At 39.3% G+C, this 16,446-nt stretch overlaps 1 protein-coding gene across 6 annotated transcripts in view; it reads right to left on the bottom strand.

Moving 5' to 3' along the window:
- MTR (5-methyltetrahydrofolate-homocysteine methyltransferase) overlaps positions 1-16,446 on the bottom strand; it is a 51,011-nt gene that overhangs the window by 24,155 nt on the left and 10,410 nt on the right. For 3 of the 6 annotated variants that reach the window (XM_048296969.1, XM_048296970.1, XM_048296975.1), the window contains exons 6-18: positions 16,291-16,397; positions 14,956-15,015; positions 12,182-12,276; positions 8,377-8,477; positions 7,970-8,031; positions 7,089-7,156; positions 5,829-5,905; positions 4,608-4,720; positions 3,116-3,256; positions 2,285-2,470; positions 1,520-1,699; positions 422-538; positions 183-323 (exon numbers count right to left, since the gene is read on the bottom strand). In XM_048296969.1, coding sequence (XP_048152926.1) covers positions 183-323; positions 422-538; positions 1,520-1,699; positions 2,285-2,470; positions 3,116-3,256; positions 4,608-4,720; positions 5,829-5,905; positions 7,089-7,156; positions 7,970-8,031; positions 8,377-8,477; positions 12,182-12,276; positions 14,956-15,015; positions 16,291-16,397 — 1,448 coding nt within the window. The other 3 variants (XM_048296972.1, XM_048296974.1, XM_048296973.1) reach the window with 3 other exon arrangements.

The following is a 16,446-nucleotide window of genomic DNA, read 5'->3' on the forward strand; positions in this document are numbered from 1 at the left end:
TCACAGATTACCCATTCTATTCTGTGTTAATAACTGAACTTGTAGTATCATTAGTAAATTCTCACACCCACAGTTATACTGACACATGCAGTTTAAAGGCTGTTTTACCTATCACCTGCAGGAAGCTGGTGAGGCCCAGGTGCTAACTTAACTATGATTCAAAGCTCAAAACTGGAAGTTACCTGAGCATAATGTAAAAGTTTCTCTGTCGCATCAGGATCTTTGTTCCAGATTAGATTCTCACAGAGCTGTAGCAATTCCTTGTGGATATCATCATACACAGGCAGATTCCCAGCATTCACAATTCCCATGTCCATGCCATACTGAAAAAAACCATACAGAATCCCCCAGACAATGCTGTCAGACATAGCACTGCACATCTGCCAAGTGCAAACATATGGAAGCCAAAAGCACATCATACCTTAATCGCGTGGTAAAGGAACACTCCATGCATTGCCTCTCGAATGGCATCCATTCCTCGAAAGGAGAAAGACAGATTGGAAAGACCTCCACTTATCCTGGCTCCTGGCAGTGTTTCCTATAGGAAGCGCACACAGATTTTTAGAAAAGTGCTTTCCAGAAGGGAAATCTAAGTAAAGCATTCGTTTCATAAAACAGTTGGCCCCTGAGCTCAGTGCATTGGCTATGCACCCTTTCTCTTTTCCCTGTTCCAGATCCTTCTAGTTACTCAAATTTGTAACAAGCAATTCAAATCTGCACAAAAGGATACAAGCAAAGGAGAGATCCAGCAGCTACCGTGGTTTCCATCGTCACAGGTGCTATTCTGAACACATCAGTCCTCCCACTGCAGCATTCCATATTTTCTCCATGCAAACCTACTTTTGGCTCTTCCTGTCCCCGCTCCTCTGGAAACAGGAGCAGCCAGTCTGCATGCTTCCACATCTCAGGAGCAGGCTACAGCTGAGCAGTTAAACTCAAGGGTACAGCCCCACTTCCAGGAGCCCTGTGGTGACAAAGCAGCCTGTGGGGTGTCCAGCCCCAGACTGCTACTGGCAGAGCATCTATCAAGGCGTCTTGTGAAACACAACAGCGCAGTTTCCTTAGCTGTATGCATGGGATGTTCTTCACTGCTGTACTTCTTTACACACATTTTAGCTACATAAAAAGCCACATTGCTGAACAAATCCCTTCCACAGAAATGGGTCTTCTGTTAAAAAAAGGCAGCTTTTTGCACACCTTCAAAGAGGTCCTTTTAGCTTGCATGTGAATGTGATCATTACCTCACTTAATTAAGGTAGTATATTTACAGTACAGAAAACGGATTGAAATGTATTTATAGAACTATTTGAAGTTGTTCTACTGGAAATACAGCAATATTGGGGAATGTTTGGACTTCACAGGAGTAGTCCTCCTCACTAGGCTAAAATGTGTAACATTTTTCAGCAGCATTTTGTTGTTGTTGTTGTTGAAAGGGGGAGTGCTTTTCTGTTTTATGGGGATTTAGGGTTTTAAATAATTTCAGCAATAAGTTTCAAGTTAAAATAAGTTTACAACTCACTTTTATGGTTTTAGTAGCATTGATAAAATTTATGGCATAAAGGTTATGTTCTTCCATTCCAGTTCCTATGGTTAAAATATTAGGGTCAAATATTATATCATTTGGATTGAAGTGCACTTTTTCCACAAGGAGATGATAAGCTCTGGAGCAAATTGCAATCTTGGTTTCTGTTTCTGTTGCCTAGTGAAGAAAAAGAATTCTGACATGAAACTTATAGACCACACAAAAAATAAACTTTCCAGAAATCATTTACAGCTCCAGTGACTCAAGACTGAGAATCTGAACATCACAAATATTAAAAAAGGATTATATATAAGAATATTGTATTAAAAACATCACCACCCCTAATCTGGACTTTCCACTCAGCTCATAAAAAGCAATCTCACTGCCCAGTGTTTCATCATCCTATGCAAAGTTTAATATGTGGATTCCAACATAACTGAACTAATTCACAAAGATTTCGCTCTCATGAAACAGTTTCTGAAGTAAAAATATCTTTTATGAAGGAAGGTCAAGTTCAGCATGTCTGAATAGTAAGAGATGCTCTTGTACTAAGAGAGCTCCACTGAGATCAGTACAAGGATTCCTCAAACATTTGAGCAGCATAAGAAATGCTTACAAATCAGGGTTAAAACTACTGCTAAGATTATATAATCCTTCTCTGAATCAACTGCGTCAATGAAACAAAACAACTTTGTCTTGAAAAAGAGTAAGAAAGCCTTGCACTTCAGAAGAAAATCACCTCTCCTTTAAAGTGACACTCACCTGTCCCACTTCATCAAAAGCCATAACAACCACAGCTGCTCCATATAATTTAATTTTCCTTGCTTTCTCCAAAAAGTCTTCCTCACCTTCCTTTAGACTGATGCTGTTTACAATGCATTTCCCTTGGCAACATTTCAAACCTGCTTCTATCACAGAAAAATTTGAGGAGTCGATGCATAATGGCACCTGTAAATAATAGAGAAGCCAGGAGAACACACAAAAGTTATAAATTACAGTTCTATGTGCTGCTTGCCTGTTTGGACATAAAAATGCACACAACACTAATCAGCATTTACGAATAAAAGCTTCCACATGATAGTCATAGATTCACTTTGCTTTAAATGCAAAACTCAGAGCAAATTTAACTCAAGAGCTTCCATGGCAGCTCCATTATATATCATGTAGAGATCTCTACCTCTCCCTGTAATTTCTTGTGTGTCTGATTTAGATACTCATTTTTAGAGAATGCACATTAAGGAACTATCTTTTAAAGCCATCCTATATCCATAGCAACTTTAAGTTTTGTGGAAAGCAATACCATTATGCACTGCCAACATAAACATTATGGCTCATTAACTGCTGCAAAATGAACCTGCATTTGGCTTTGCTAGCCAGTGAAAAGGAATGGCATATATTTATGTGAAAACAGACAGAAAATGTCAAAGCTTCTGTTTCATCCAAAGGCCTTTCCTATTACAGTATCACTTCCTCTGGGGGGACAACTACGTCTGCCTAAGCACATAAACTGGTTACTAAATGAAACAGTATCAACATCTTCTGAACGCAATTTACAAGTCAGCAACATGTTCTTTATTGTGACTCAATTACAACCTTTGCAATATCAGGTTCCGAAGAAATGAAGTTGCAAAATCTGCTCATTGCAGTGGGACCATCCAACATCCCATCATCCATATTTATGTCAAGAATCTGGGCCCCCATCTCAACTTGCAATTTGGCGACACTCAGGGCTTCCTAAAGAAGAAAGTCAAAAACCAAAACAACAGAGAAAAGAAAAAAATCCTAGTTATTCTCAGGATAACATCTCACTTCTCCAAAATAAGCATGCAGTCAAAAATTTTAAAATTTGCAAGACATCCTATAAGAAAATAAGGAAATGGTCTGTGATGTACAACAATACGAAACAACTGCTAATACAGAACAACCTATGATTAATTTGTTCACAGAACATGACATCAGATACCTGACGTGCTGGTAGCATCGCCGACTGTAGAGAGTTGGCCATATGCTTAATTGAATAATTTAAGCTTTGCGTGGTAATGAGGACTTGTGACTGCACAAGATTACAGGAAAACACAGTCTCTGCAATGGTATGAAATAAGGGCCTTACATCAGAAGCTCTGGTGTTTTGTAACCCAGGATACTTAATTTTTAAAGGCTGTTCAACATTTTTGCCAGCTGCAGAATCACAAGTGCTAAGAAGGAAAACTACAGCTTTTCCCCCAGCCTACATATAAATATCTATCATATATAAATATATATATATAAATATCTGTAAGTATCTATAGCCTATATAAATATCTGAACACCCATGTCTGTTCACTTTCTCTTTTCTGTCATTCTGCAGAGTCCCTAATAACCTGTGTTTAAAGCTCTCTTCATTTAATATACCTAACCTGCTTCACAACTTCTACGAGCCTAAGAGTCAGAATTCCAAAAATACAAACTAAGGCTTTAATTCTCATTTGGTTTAACATCAGAGCATACTCTGGGGCAGAGTCTCAGCTGTCAAGAAAAGTCACTCTACTATTTGTTTCAATGTTACATTATCAATTTACACCAGTAAAGAATGAGTCTTCCAGCATCTTCATGCAGTAGTCTGAAGAAAGCAATTACCTTCCAAGTATCTTTTTCTGTACCAACGCTCATGTAGCATGCTAGAGTTAGCAATCAAAGTAGGTAGCAACCAGATGTAACCATAACGCTGACCAGAACTGGGGAAGTGAGGGAGGGCAGAGAGAGCGAGAGCTGCACAGTGCCACAGTCTATCCCAAGTCAGATATACCTGATACCTTGAAAGAGGGGATTACACCAGCCTTCTTTCCCCTCTTCTCTGTAAATCAACCCCTAGATGCAGCACAGACCAGGACATTTTCTAAACCATCACCAACTGTATAACTAAATTAAAAATGAAAAGTTTCCTGTAACACTTGTCCAAAAAAAAAAAAAATCATTTCTCCACCTTTTCTTACTCTTATAACTGGTGCAGAATAGTGCTTTGTGCCAGCAAAACAAACAATAACAGTGTAATGGAACAATGGAAAATCAGAGCATCAGTTATAAAGATTATTGTTAATATGTATACTTCATAGTTGCCTGCCATGATGAGTTTAGCAAACTTCCGTGATCCTGCAACATTGCAGCGTTCACCAATATTAACGAAGTTGGTGTACGGCCCAATCCTGAATGGCTCCAGACCTTAAAAAGATATTTTTGAACGTATTTGTTAAAACAAAAAAGAAAAAAATGCATAAGAAAGACAAAACCTCTTTTCTAGACTGTAAAATAAAAGCCTCTCTCTCCAAGAATAGTGATTTCTCAGCACATCAGTGGTCTAATGAGTAACTAGCAGAGCAATGCAATAAAAGAACTGCCAATACAAACACCGAATCTTTCTATTCTTCCTCAGTGACCATCAATAATTTACCTGACTCACAAAAAGTAACGGCCAACTTTTCCAATACAAAAGTGAAGCTACGATTCTTTGGACATCTGTGTCTGTGTTCTCTCAACTTTCAACTATGTTACCTCATGCATGACACCACGAGAGAAGCAGCAGCCCACTGAATTGACTGACCAACAAGGGTAGCTCTTAACCACATACCCTAGTTCACAGAAACAAGGTCAGCTGGACCCTTGGGTAGCAGGCAGTGCAGAGGCAAAGAAACTCTACAGCAGAATCAAATAACCTACAGCATGACATCACAGGCCAACCATGCTAAACTGATTTGACCTGAGGTTAAAATTCCAGACCAAAAAGATGGTACCGTTTTACTCAGACACATGGCTCAAAGGCTTAAAAGAAGGCCCTGAGTGTGGAACATACAGATCTAGACTTTGTTAAAACAAAACATGTTCTAGAGCTGGATGTATTGCTGTATTGCATACAGTCCCAGTATGACTGAATCAGCATCTGAGGTGAGATAGGGCAGCCCTCTCACAGCAGGTGTACAAGGATTTCATCCCAGCTCTGCCAGTAACTGTAGTCAAATTACCTGGTCTCTCTCTGCTTGGCCCTCCCTGTTGTAAAGTGAAAATAAAGATACTCACTTCACCATAACAACATGTTTGAGACTTGCAAAGTAAATACACTGGCTTGATTATATTATACAAGATGGCAACAAAAATTTTCTACTACTTTTTTAGCCAAAACAGTAAGACTTAGATCTGGTTACACATCCATAAGCCTGCTGGATTCAGGTAGAACCAGACATTCACAGCGTTGTTCTGATCAGCAGAAAACAGCCAACAAATTTAGAAAGAAAACTAGCATTAGTTATGAAACTCAAACTGTTACACACTTTACCTGACAGCAGCATGTATCCTTGAGAGAGAGACTGTGGAACACGGGGCTTACAGAATTTCACAGCTTCAGCAATTTTTCTGAGTTACAGAAATGAGAAAGTAAAGTTTTCAATTAAAATTGAATACTCCAGACAAGACTCAAACAGAATGTACTAGACATATGCCTACATTTCCAGTTTAACCCTGTAGAGATGAGACTAATTAGGTAGTTTCACTTTGTGAGGCCAAAGGCAAAAACATACTCCCAGAAGATCCTAACATAGCTACTTGCAGGAAATCTACCAGGCTGAAGGTTTTTCAAATACAGAATGAGATACAGTACCAATGGGACACTTGAAGAATTTCAGAATCAGTCCTTGACCACACTGACTCTTACCATATTCATGACTTGCTGAGCAACTGCTGATGATTGCAAAACCAAAACACAACAAAAAACCCCACAAAAAACCCAAACAAAACCAAAACAAAATCCCTCAAAACAAAAAGCAAACAAACAAACAAAAACCCAATCAAACAACCCCAAACGAACAAAAAAAAACCCCAAGGGACAAACATTGTTCTTTACTGAGACACGTTTCTCAGATGCCAGAATGACTCATGCTGTTCACATCCACTTTCTCTTCATTCCAGTCAGGACTGACACACACTGTCCTCTACATGTTTACATGTCACCTCCTCCCAGTTTATATCAGGGTAAAAATCAATCACAACAGCCCTTTCTTTTTTGAGTTTAAGTGAAAAACAGAGGCTTTCTCACTGACCTACTTCCAGCAGGAAAGATTTCAAATGCTCCTTCTGACTAGCCAGGACCAGCACCAGCTGTACAGCATTCACAGAACTTATGTTTAGGCATTTCCCCAACATACATACACACACACGCACACACCCACCCCTTCCTTCCATCTACCATCAAAGGAAACCTTAAGTTTCACCTTATGGCTAAGATTGCCAAAAAGAGAAAGAACATACAGCACAATAAAGCAGAGACTGGGAAGTCTATTCTATCCACCAGTAAAGAGGGAGAAGTAATTCTGAAACAATTTTAGATGACAAAACCAAAGAGGTTTAATCCTTGTTTGAACCATGCCTCTACTCATTCTTCAATGTAAGCCAGGTTGTTCCCACTTCACATATTGCTGCTATTGGCATTCAAGTGATCCATCTTTTCAGGAAACTCTAAGACAAGCCATGGAATATTGCTCCACAGAAGCAGCACTTAAGTTTAGTTCACAGTCCACCAGAGCTGTAGCACATGAAGTACCTGATATGTGCTGGTGTGGTACCACAGCAACCACCAACTATGTTGACCAAACCATCCAAAGCAAAATTCTGTAAGAAGAAGGAATATTTTGTTCAAAGTTATTAAAGCTATGTTTTTAATATATACATATTTAATTCTTTTTCTCCATGTGTTAGGCAATTCAGGGAGATCACAAGAAAAACACTAAATTAAAAAAACCAATTAGCACTATATCTTTAGGATTCTCTTTAGGATTTGTTTTGAGACATGGATTCCCAAGGCTAACCAGCAATTTCAACACCTAATTTCAAGAGACTACATTTGAAACTGGCCTATTTTATACTGAAGCCCTAGATGAAAACATAAATGAGTATCAAAGACTAGTCATACTGTATTATAAAAGGGCATTAACATGCAGCAAATATTGTGTTCTTGCTGATACACTGCAGCTTCAGACACACATCTTGGACAGACCCAGTGGCACGTGGAAAGACACACTGCACTGGAACACCCCCACCATCAGCAGTTCCCGTATACACAACTCTGTAAAATTGTGCCAAGTTCATAAACACCACTCAGCTTTTTGAACAACTCCCAAATACAACAGTAAGAACATAGGAGTGCAATGAGTAACACCCACAGATCAAGTGGCAGGAAACCTTAGCTTAGTACATAAAACTAATTAAGGTTTTCAGTTTCCTAAATAGTTCCTAGTGTGATACTTCAAATCACTATCATTCAGCAAATTGCCTATAAACAATCCAAATTACATATATAGCTACCCAAAGGAAAAAAAAGAAAGAATCCTACCCCAATATTGTAACAAATATACACAGGATACGAGCAGAGTTCTTGTCTACTAGTACATCAGATGTGACATAATCAAAATAAGTATTTTATACCTTTATATGCTTGGCAGTCACTTCTGGAGTTTCATCATAACCACCAAAAGTATTGGGAAGACCTTAAAACACAGGATTTTTTAGTATTAGAATTTGTTTAAAGTCCAAAAGAACAAATTCCATAAAAGGCACATTTAAAGCAGCTACAATTGTATGAGGACTAAAATGCCTCATCACCCTTGCAATCACTACTCAGCAGATTATTAATTATGCAAGAAAGCATTCTAGATTCATTGTCACAGAACTAACAACAGTTACTTTCAGCAGTTAAAATTACTCTTACTCTCTTTTTAATTGTAAAAGCAATCATCTTCTCAAGCTACTTCAATTCTATTACTGCTAATGAGACGGACAGGTTAGCTACATTTCATGTGCCTGTAAGCATAGGAACATGTGCACCAACACACCTGCGTTGGGGTAACAGATGATGTAGGCTGTTGTACATTTTCCAATTGTTTCAATGAATGGACGCATTTCAATTGCCCCTAAAGCACAATTTAAGCCAATACTGGAAAATAAATTTTCAAAAATTATGTTGAAGCAAAAACACCTTTTACACACAAAACAGATGAATGCTAGCGCTGGCAACTGCTAACTCCCACAATCATCTAAAATAAAACCAACCTGATCTCCAATTTCTTTAACCATCATCATCATCAATACAGCAAGACTGTGCAAAAGGAGAACCCTCAGGTGGAAGAAAAGCACGAGAGGGAAGGGGGCTGGACTGAACTGAACTGGGAACAACAAATCAAGATTTCATTTCAAAATCCAGGAGGAAAGTGGCAGCATTTTGACAGCAACTGCAGCAACACGACGGCTCTGTATTTTCTAGGTAAGAGAGAGAACAAGTGGAATGAGAATGACAGACTGGAAAGGAGTCTTGTGCTGTAGGAAAAAGTATGAAAAAAGGTTTAAAAGGCAGGACCTGCTTCAAGCTGCTAAATCCTCATTCTCTTTACAAATTATACATAAATTATGTCAACTTTGGAAGAGAGCAAGTGCCTCCCCCAAGAAGCGTCATGGCAGCACTAAGCTTGGGCAACTGAATCTGCTACATCTTAATAACCAAGACAGCACTACAGCAGAAGAATTTTTACATGAATAAGTTTCTAAACAATTTTACCAGTATATGAGATACAACCATATTTCCTTTCATTCAACAACAGATACGTAAATGAGACTTGCACTCAAAATATCTCCATTTGTATTAAATACAGAAATTTCTCTTGCAGAAATATATCTTTTACAGGTTTCCTGATCTTTCTGCACCATTCTAGAAACCACCTTGTGAGCACTGCAAAACTTAGAAGGTGTTCATAGAGGTGCTGGAAGAAGAAAATGTAAAAAAGCTTTCTCCTTTCCTGGAATAACAGTCTCAGAGAGGATGCAAGTGAACCCACTGAAACAGGAATGTGTAACAGCCACATCTCCCAACTAACTGAGCTACACAGGCAGCCAAGCTAATTAAGTGCCTGTATGCCCACTTAGTTTCACAGAGGTCAAGAGCAAAAAAGCCCTGCACAGGACTGGGAGGATAAAGTGGTTTTTGACTTTTCTTTTGTTTCCAAGGAGTAGGCAGGGCCTTGGTAACTTCACAAGTAGCAGCAATAAATGCTCGCAGTCAGATTTACTTGTTGAACAGAATGAAAAAATGTTGAAATCTGAGAGGCTTACAGCAACATCCAAACCCAGGATCCTGAATATCACAGTCACAGACCAAGATCAAATAATACACAAACCCCTTCTTCCAATAACTTAGGCATGACACAGTTGGGGTTTTGGTTGGTTTTTTGGTTTGATTTTTTTTAGCGGGGGAGGGTATATATGTATGGTTTTTTTAAACAGCAAGCTCTACCTTCAAAGTGCTTTCTCTAATACATCTCATACTAGCCAGAAAAATTTGAAAATAACCTTTTTATTCTCATTTCAAGATTTGGTGTTTACATATCTTTAAATCCATCATACAGATCTCCTGGATACAAAGAGCAAGCCCAAGGAATACACAATTCATTTCAGCAATGAGGTTCTGGAATTTATTTCAAAGTGTGGGCCCATCCCTCAAGATTTTCAGAGCAAAGCAAGGTAAGAATGGTTAGCAAGACTGCCCTTATAAAATGCAGACAAATGCAATCTATTTCCTACTCTTAAGTCATTTGATTTACAAGCTTCCAGCTCATACATCCCACACTCTGAACTGCCTGAATTATTACCCATTACAGGGGTTGCTGACAAGTATACTCGTGAGCATGACACAATCCAAGCACTACCTGTCTCAAAACTGTAGCACAGACATGCACATTCATTCAGAATAAAAAAGTAACTTCTGTGGCCAGCATCATCTCCTCACAGCACTCAACATCATGCAAGAAAACATCTGAGAAAAGCAAACTGTTAATCATGCCTTAAAAGCCAGCAGCCTTGGACCAGATTGCTGATATTCTGTCACTGCTACCCTAGTGTAATAAGCATCACACACTCATCGTAAACATCATCTCCCTCCCTTGCTCATTTCTTCACAGCAGTCATACATAAATTTCTATGAAAGGTAAGACTGCAGAATGCCCTTGGGACCAGAGCAAAATCCACATTATGGCCCAAAACTCAGTGTATGTCTTCTCAATGCTACCACAGTAAAAACAATCACAGGATCTGAAACAACACATCTGAGCATCTTTCATGGCAAGCAGCTTGACACACATCTTTCAGCACTTACTAAGCACAGCTCATGAGTTTCACAGCTACCACCTCCATCACCCAGACACAAAGCACACACTTTTAAGGGTGGGCTCCAAACCAAACTGAATTAGGGATGACACATCACCCTAATCAGGGCATACACAAACCAAATAGAAACACGTGAACACGTCTAACATGATTCCTAGGATACTACTATTAATCAGCTTTTTCACAACCCTAAAGCCACTCTGCACCAATTTGGCCACAGAAACAACATTAAATGCAATCTGTTCCAACCTCTAAAACCCTTCTGCTACAGTGCTGTATAGTAGCCTTTTCACAAATGAGAAACAGGCCCCAAACATTGAGACCCATTAGACAGCTTTTATGAAATATGCTTTAATAAATTCTTGATTTCAGCTCCAGTGCCCTTCTCTCTTCTTCAGAAGCAAGAGAGTTAGACCAAAATTATCTGAGATAGACTCATGCCAAATATGGATCACGAGGCCATGATGCTGAGAGAAGAAGTCAACTACCACCCTGTTCCAAGAGGCTCCATATGTTACTTCTGGAACACCGTCTGGTCTGGGAAAGTGGAGCCTCAAGGGCAGTCAGGAAAACTGTGAATGCAGTCTTCTGCTTCTGCATCACTGAGATGACAGATTGCGTAGTTTAGCTGAAATTTTGTTGTAAAAACAAATAATGGCTCATCATAATGTGCATGGTGTGCACTACTAACAGTGAATTAAATGCTTTCAGTTAGAATATTCTAGGAAAAACCAATCTATTTCTGGTGTAAGCTTTTGTGTGAAGAGAACCAACCTGAGAATAAAAAAAGGCAAAGAGGGAAGAGGAGACAAGGAGGAGGTAGAACACAGAAGAAACACAGAAGAACAGATAACCAGGGGAAGGTATTCAAATGAACATACAAAACCTTGCACAATGACCAAATCCACTGACATTATCCATTTGCACAGATCTTAACCTCATACTTATTTCAACTTTTCTGCCTAAATAGAAAAGAATTAAAGTAAATGGAGGCATCAGGAGATCTCAAAAAAACCATGCACATCCTTAAGAAAAACACTCAGAGCACATTTTTCTAAGAGTTCAGTCAAAAGAACACTGCAATAGTATCTTATGATTTTCTCTTTCAAGACACCCTGAAATACTCTCAGCTGGCACTGTTTCCCTCTAAGAAAGAGATCTAAGTTCTGCCTGTACCAGGGATTGGCTCCTTGCACGGCCCAACACAGTAGGAGATGGCAAACTACAGTATCAGATTTTGACCTAATTGTGATTTCAGTGTAAACACAAAGCCCCAGATCATTTAAAGCAATGAATTAAAAATTCAGCTTTCTTTGGAAAAATAATTTCTGTTGAGGGAACAATAAAAAACAGGTTAGAAATGCATGTGATTACATATGATCACAGTTTGTATACCTCCCATTTAGCTGCAAGCAAGGGTTAAAATAGAAAAGAATCTCAATCTACAAATAATTAACTAAGAGAATGAATGATATATTTCCTTACCAAAGTGGCTTACTGTGGGAAACACTAATGACAAATGCCTCTCCTGTCTGGCCAGAGAGGGTACGCCCACTCTTATCCACAATGGTTCCAGAAACCTAAATATCAGTTGAACACAGAGAAAGGAGAAAAATTAAATGCACAACAAAATGAAAAATTAAAATGGATGAACTGCTATAATTCAAAGTAGAGAGACCTGTGCTCCACTCAAAGTGATGAGGCACAACTCAAACAGAAAAATTAAACCCTTTTCACCATATAAATGTTTAAATGTTTATCTAGAAGAAAGAAGACTGGTCAAAGGTTTTTGTCTTTCCCTCTCTCCCCCCTCCTCAGGGGGGAAAAAAGAAAACAAAAGAAAAAAAAAAGAGAGAAAACTACTCTGAACCACCCAGCAGCCAGGTAGCATGAGTACCATGGTATCATTCTGATGATAGCCTCTGAAAACAGTGGTTTTTTATTTAGGCAGCTATCAGCAGTCACCTTCTCCTCACCTCCCCGTTTAAGTTATTTCAGGTCTCAGGATTGTTATTAAGCAGTTTGGTGGTGGCGGTTGGTGGAAAGGTGGGAGAGGTGGGTCTGACCTTAAAAACAAGTTACTCCTTTTGCCACAAGGGAACATCAAATGTTGCAACTCGGTAGTGGAAGTGTAAGTCTTAACCTGTATAATCACACTTCTTTAGCAGTACACAGAAAGAGATGTGCAAATAATAAATAACGTGTAGACCCCAACTAACAACTGCGAAGTCAAGAATTTGGGAGGCATCTGGATGAGCCAGGAAAGCCTCCTCACATGTCCTGTTTCTGGCCAGGACAAGGTTAATTCTTGCAATAGCCAGGAGGGGGCATGGCTACAACACAAAGGTTATACCACATCATTGCCAGGTGTGGGAGAAGGGAGTCTCTACCAGGGAGAACGGGTTCCTTCCAGTGGGATGGAGCGGCGGGGTAACACCAGTTCTGAGCCGGAGGGAGCAGTTTGGGAGACGCCGTCCGAGCCACAGGGATTGGTCAGGGTGGCATGACTGCAGGGCCAAGCTCCATGGCGAGCATTTTTGCATGTGAATCACTCGCTCTTTTGTACACCTTTGTTAATAATATTATTGCTGTTACTGCTCCTTTTCTTATCTTACTGCTGTTTCCAGTCAGCTGTTCTTATCTCAACCCCTGATCTTTGCCTTTTGTGCTTCCAATTCTCCTCTCCTTCCTGCCAAGGGAAGGAGAGAGGGGGAAAAAGTGGGGGAGTGAGAAAGCAGTGCATGTGATTTGGAGAACCTCAGTGAGGGCACTGATTTGGAGAGTCCCATTCCTACACCACAACACCAGGTCTAAAAGTCTTTTTTTTCCAGAAGATGGAATGAGTTTAGAAGACTCCATGCAAAGTGAATCCACTATTTACTCCAAAGTATGCTTTAATATTGATGCCATTTCCCACCTTCAAAGTACTCAGTCAAGGGAGGTTATCAGTGGAATATTAGAGAGTTGTGCTAAGGGTTGTAACTTCTCGGCATAGCTGAACTGAAAAGGGAGCAAAGAACGAGGAACCAAGCTCAAGGACCACTGTTCAGGGCAATGAAGACAAAAAGTCAACTCAAAAACTCTCTGTGCTAATTGACCAAGTACAAAGTTGTGAACACAGGAGTTCTACACAATGACACCTCCAAACCCAGCTTTACTGTTCTAAAAGCTAAACTAAGTAACAAAAGAGACTTTTATGAATGCAATTTCCAAGCTCACTAGCAGTGAAGCAAAACATCAGAAACTACAAAGAAAGAAATGGAAAAGGCAGAGAACATCACTAGGCTATCACACAATCCCTGACGTCTGCACTTTGAGTGCTGTATTCTATTGTCATTCCACTCTGACTTGAGGAAGTGGAAAACAAAAACAGGACAATAATGAATGAACCAAATGGGACAGCTAAATAGAAAAGAACTCTCCAGGCTGAAAAAAGATGACTAAAGGAGGCCCTCACAAAGGACTACAAACGCCATGACTATGCAGCAAAGGGAAGAACAGCTGCTCATTATCACTTTTAAGAGGCGAATGGCAAGACACAATAGAAGTTATCAGGTGAACTGCCCAAAAGTAAGCAAACTTTCAAACCAGCACAATCATTAGATTCGAAAGTTACAGACAGGTTATTTTGTATATGCCCAGGTGCCTAGGTTTAAACAAAGATGCAAGGAAGGAGTAAACACACTCAAAAAAAGCCTACAAACAGATACAAACTGCAAAACAGAAAGCCTGGACTGCAAACTGTAGAAAAGTGGAAGAATACAACAGAACTTTCAAAAAAAGCTTACTCTTTTTCTATATTTCTTCCAATGCAATCATGATCAGCAACTATCAGAAAAAGACACATCAGAGAAAGAATATGGAGTAAGACAGATTTTTATGACTTGAAATGGCCACTCATTCTATTTGAAAATATGTCAGAATTTGCTTAATTTCATCCTTGAAGCATTGGTTCCTATTACCCTCAAGACTGCAAGCCTGAAAAAAAAAAATCATCATTAGACCTTTTCTTGTGGAAATACACAGAATGAATACACACTGGAATAAAGTCACTCCTTAGTCTATGGCTTGATCAGCTGAACAGAGCTATGCAAGGCTGATTTCACAAAGCTGTAAGAGTTTTTACTTTCACAATCATGTGGAAAAAGTACATTTCCAATAAACTCATTTCCTTCATTTCAAAGCACTTTAATCAACTGCCATCTCAGCTAGTTCACAAATGAAGCTTAAGCACATGTAAAATATTGAAATATACTTACAAATATGGGTCGGGAAGCATACTCTTCCTCAAACAACATCTGGAGTGCAAAAAGAGCTGCCTACAGAAGAATATGTTGCAAAACATTAATCATGTTTTCAGAGTTCTTCAGATTGTTCATTTTTTTTTTCTGTTTATATGGGTTTGATGCCCTTTTATATTTATTTATTTCATGGCTGTTTATGCAACTTGCTAGCTCATATGGCCTGGCAGAACTTACTACACTCAAGTAGTTTTATCCTTATCCCCAACATCTTCCAAATGCTCCAAAACACACTTTGGTACCAAGTAGAAAGGAAGTATCACAGGGAAACCAGATAAAACTAAGACTACTCTGAAACCCAAATCACATCAGCAAGTACTTCTCCCGCCTATCTGCAGCACAACCTCCATCCCAGATATGGTTGTATGTACTCTTCCCAGTACACATTCACTGCCCTTGAGTCTGTTTAGACATGTAGTGTCCAAAGGGTTCCAACCACCACAAATTTTTACAGTAAGAACTGCAAGTGACTCCTTTGAAGGTCCTGAAAATGTCCTCCCTCTTCAGGGTAAGAAAGTTGCCCGTGGACATGCCCTTAGCACTATGTTAAGCCTACAGGCTCCTAGCAAAACCTCCACGATGACTGGTCAAATCTGCAAAGGGCATGTGATGTCACTGCGCATGTTATTCAGCCTGTGGCAAAAGCCTAAAGAAATGCTCTGTGCATAACCAGCCAGACTTTTCCACAAAAAATTGCAAGGCAGTTTTAAGGACCCTAACAACTCCACCACCTGCACTTATTAGGGTGTTATTAGATAAAGAAGAAGGTGTTAAAATCCCATGAATTGTGGCATATTTCATCATTTTTTTCTTTCTAATCTTCAATTCCAAATTTTTCTTTCTTAAAACTGATGGGAGAGTTCCCCCGCAAAAAACACCTTTTAATAGAACTGTCTTACAAGCCTTCCCATGCCTGCAACCAGATTCACCGGACATTCCCTCTCCAGTGTGCATCACAAGCATCCTTTGGACAGACAAGCTTACAGTGAAAAATACAATCAGAAGCATTTGGAGATGTTGAACAATACAGTAAAGCTTCTGGGAATAAGATGACAGCTGGCACAGACAGCCAGAAAGATACAAATAGCACATATTAAGAAGCAAAAGAAACATTCTGGAAAAGGCTGATTAAAAACCATCTCACATTCTACCCATTTGCTGTCAGCTGAAGAGTCTTTTCATGTATTTAGTAAGCAGTAGCTGATACCTCAAAGAATATTATCCTGAATTTCCTTAGGTAGCACACCAAATACTTACATTAGAGTGGTGGGTATTTTCCCCTAGAAGTCTCACCTTAGCATTGGCGGTATCAAATATGGTTTCCACCAGCAAGATGTCAACTCCCCCATCCAAAAGTCCTTTGGCTTGTTCTGTATAGGCTTCAACCAGTTCATCAAAAGCTGTAAAACAGGAATGATGTTAATTTCATCTGGAGATACGTCTTTCAAA

This window comes from Corvus hawaiiensis, chromosome 3 (assembly GCF_020740725.1).
Source record: "Corvus hawaiiensis isolate bCorHaw1 chromosome 3, bCorHaw1.pri.cur, whole genome shotgun sequence".
Taxonomy (NCBI): Eukaryota; Metazoa; Chordata; class Aves; order Passeriformes; family Corvidae; genus Corvus; species Corvus hawaiiensis.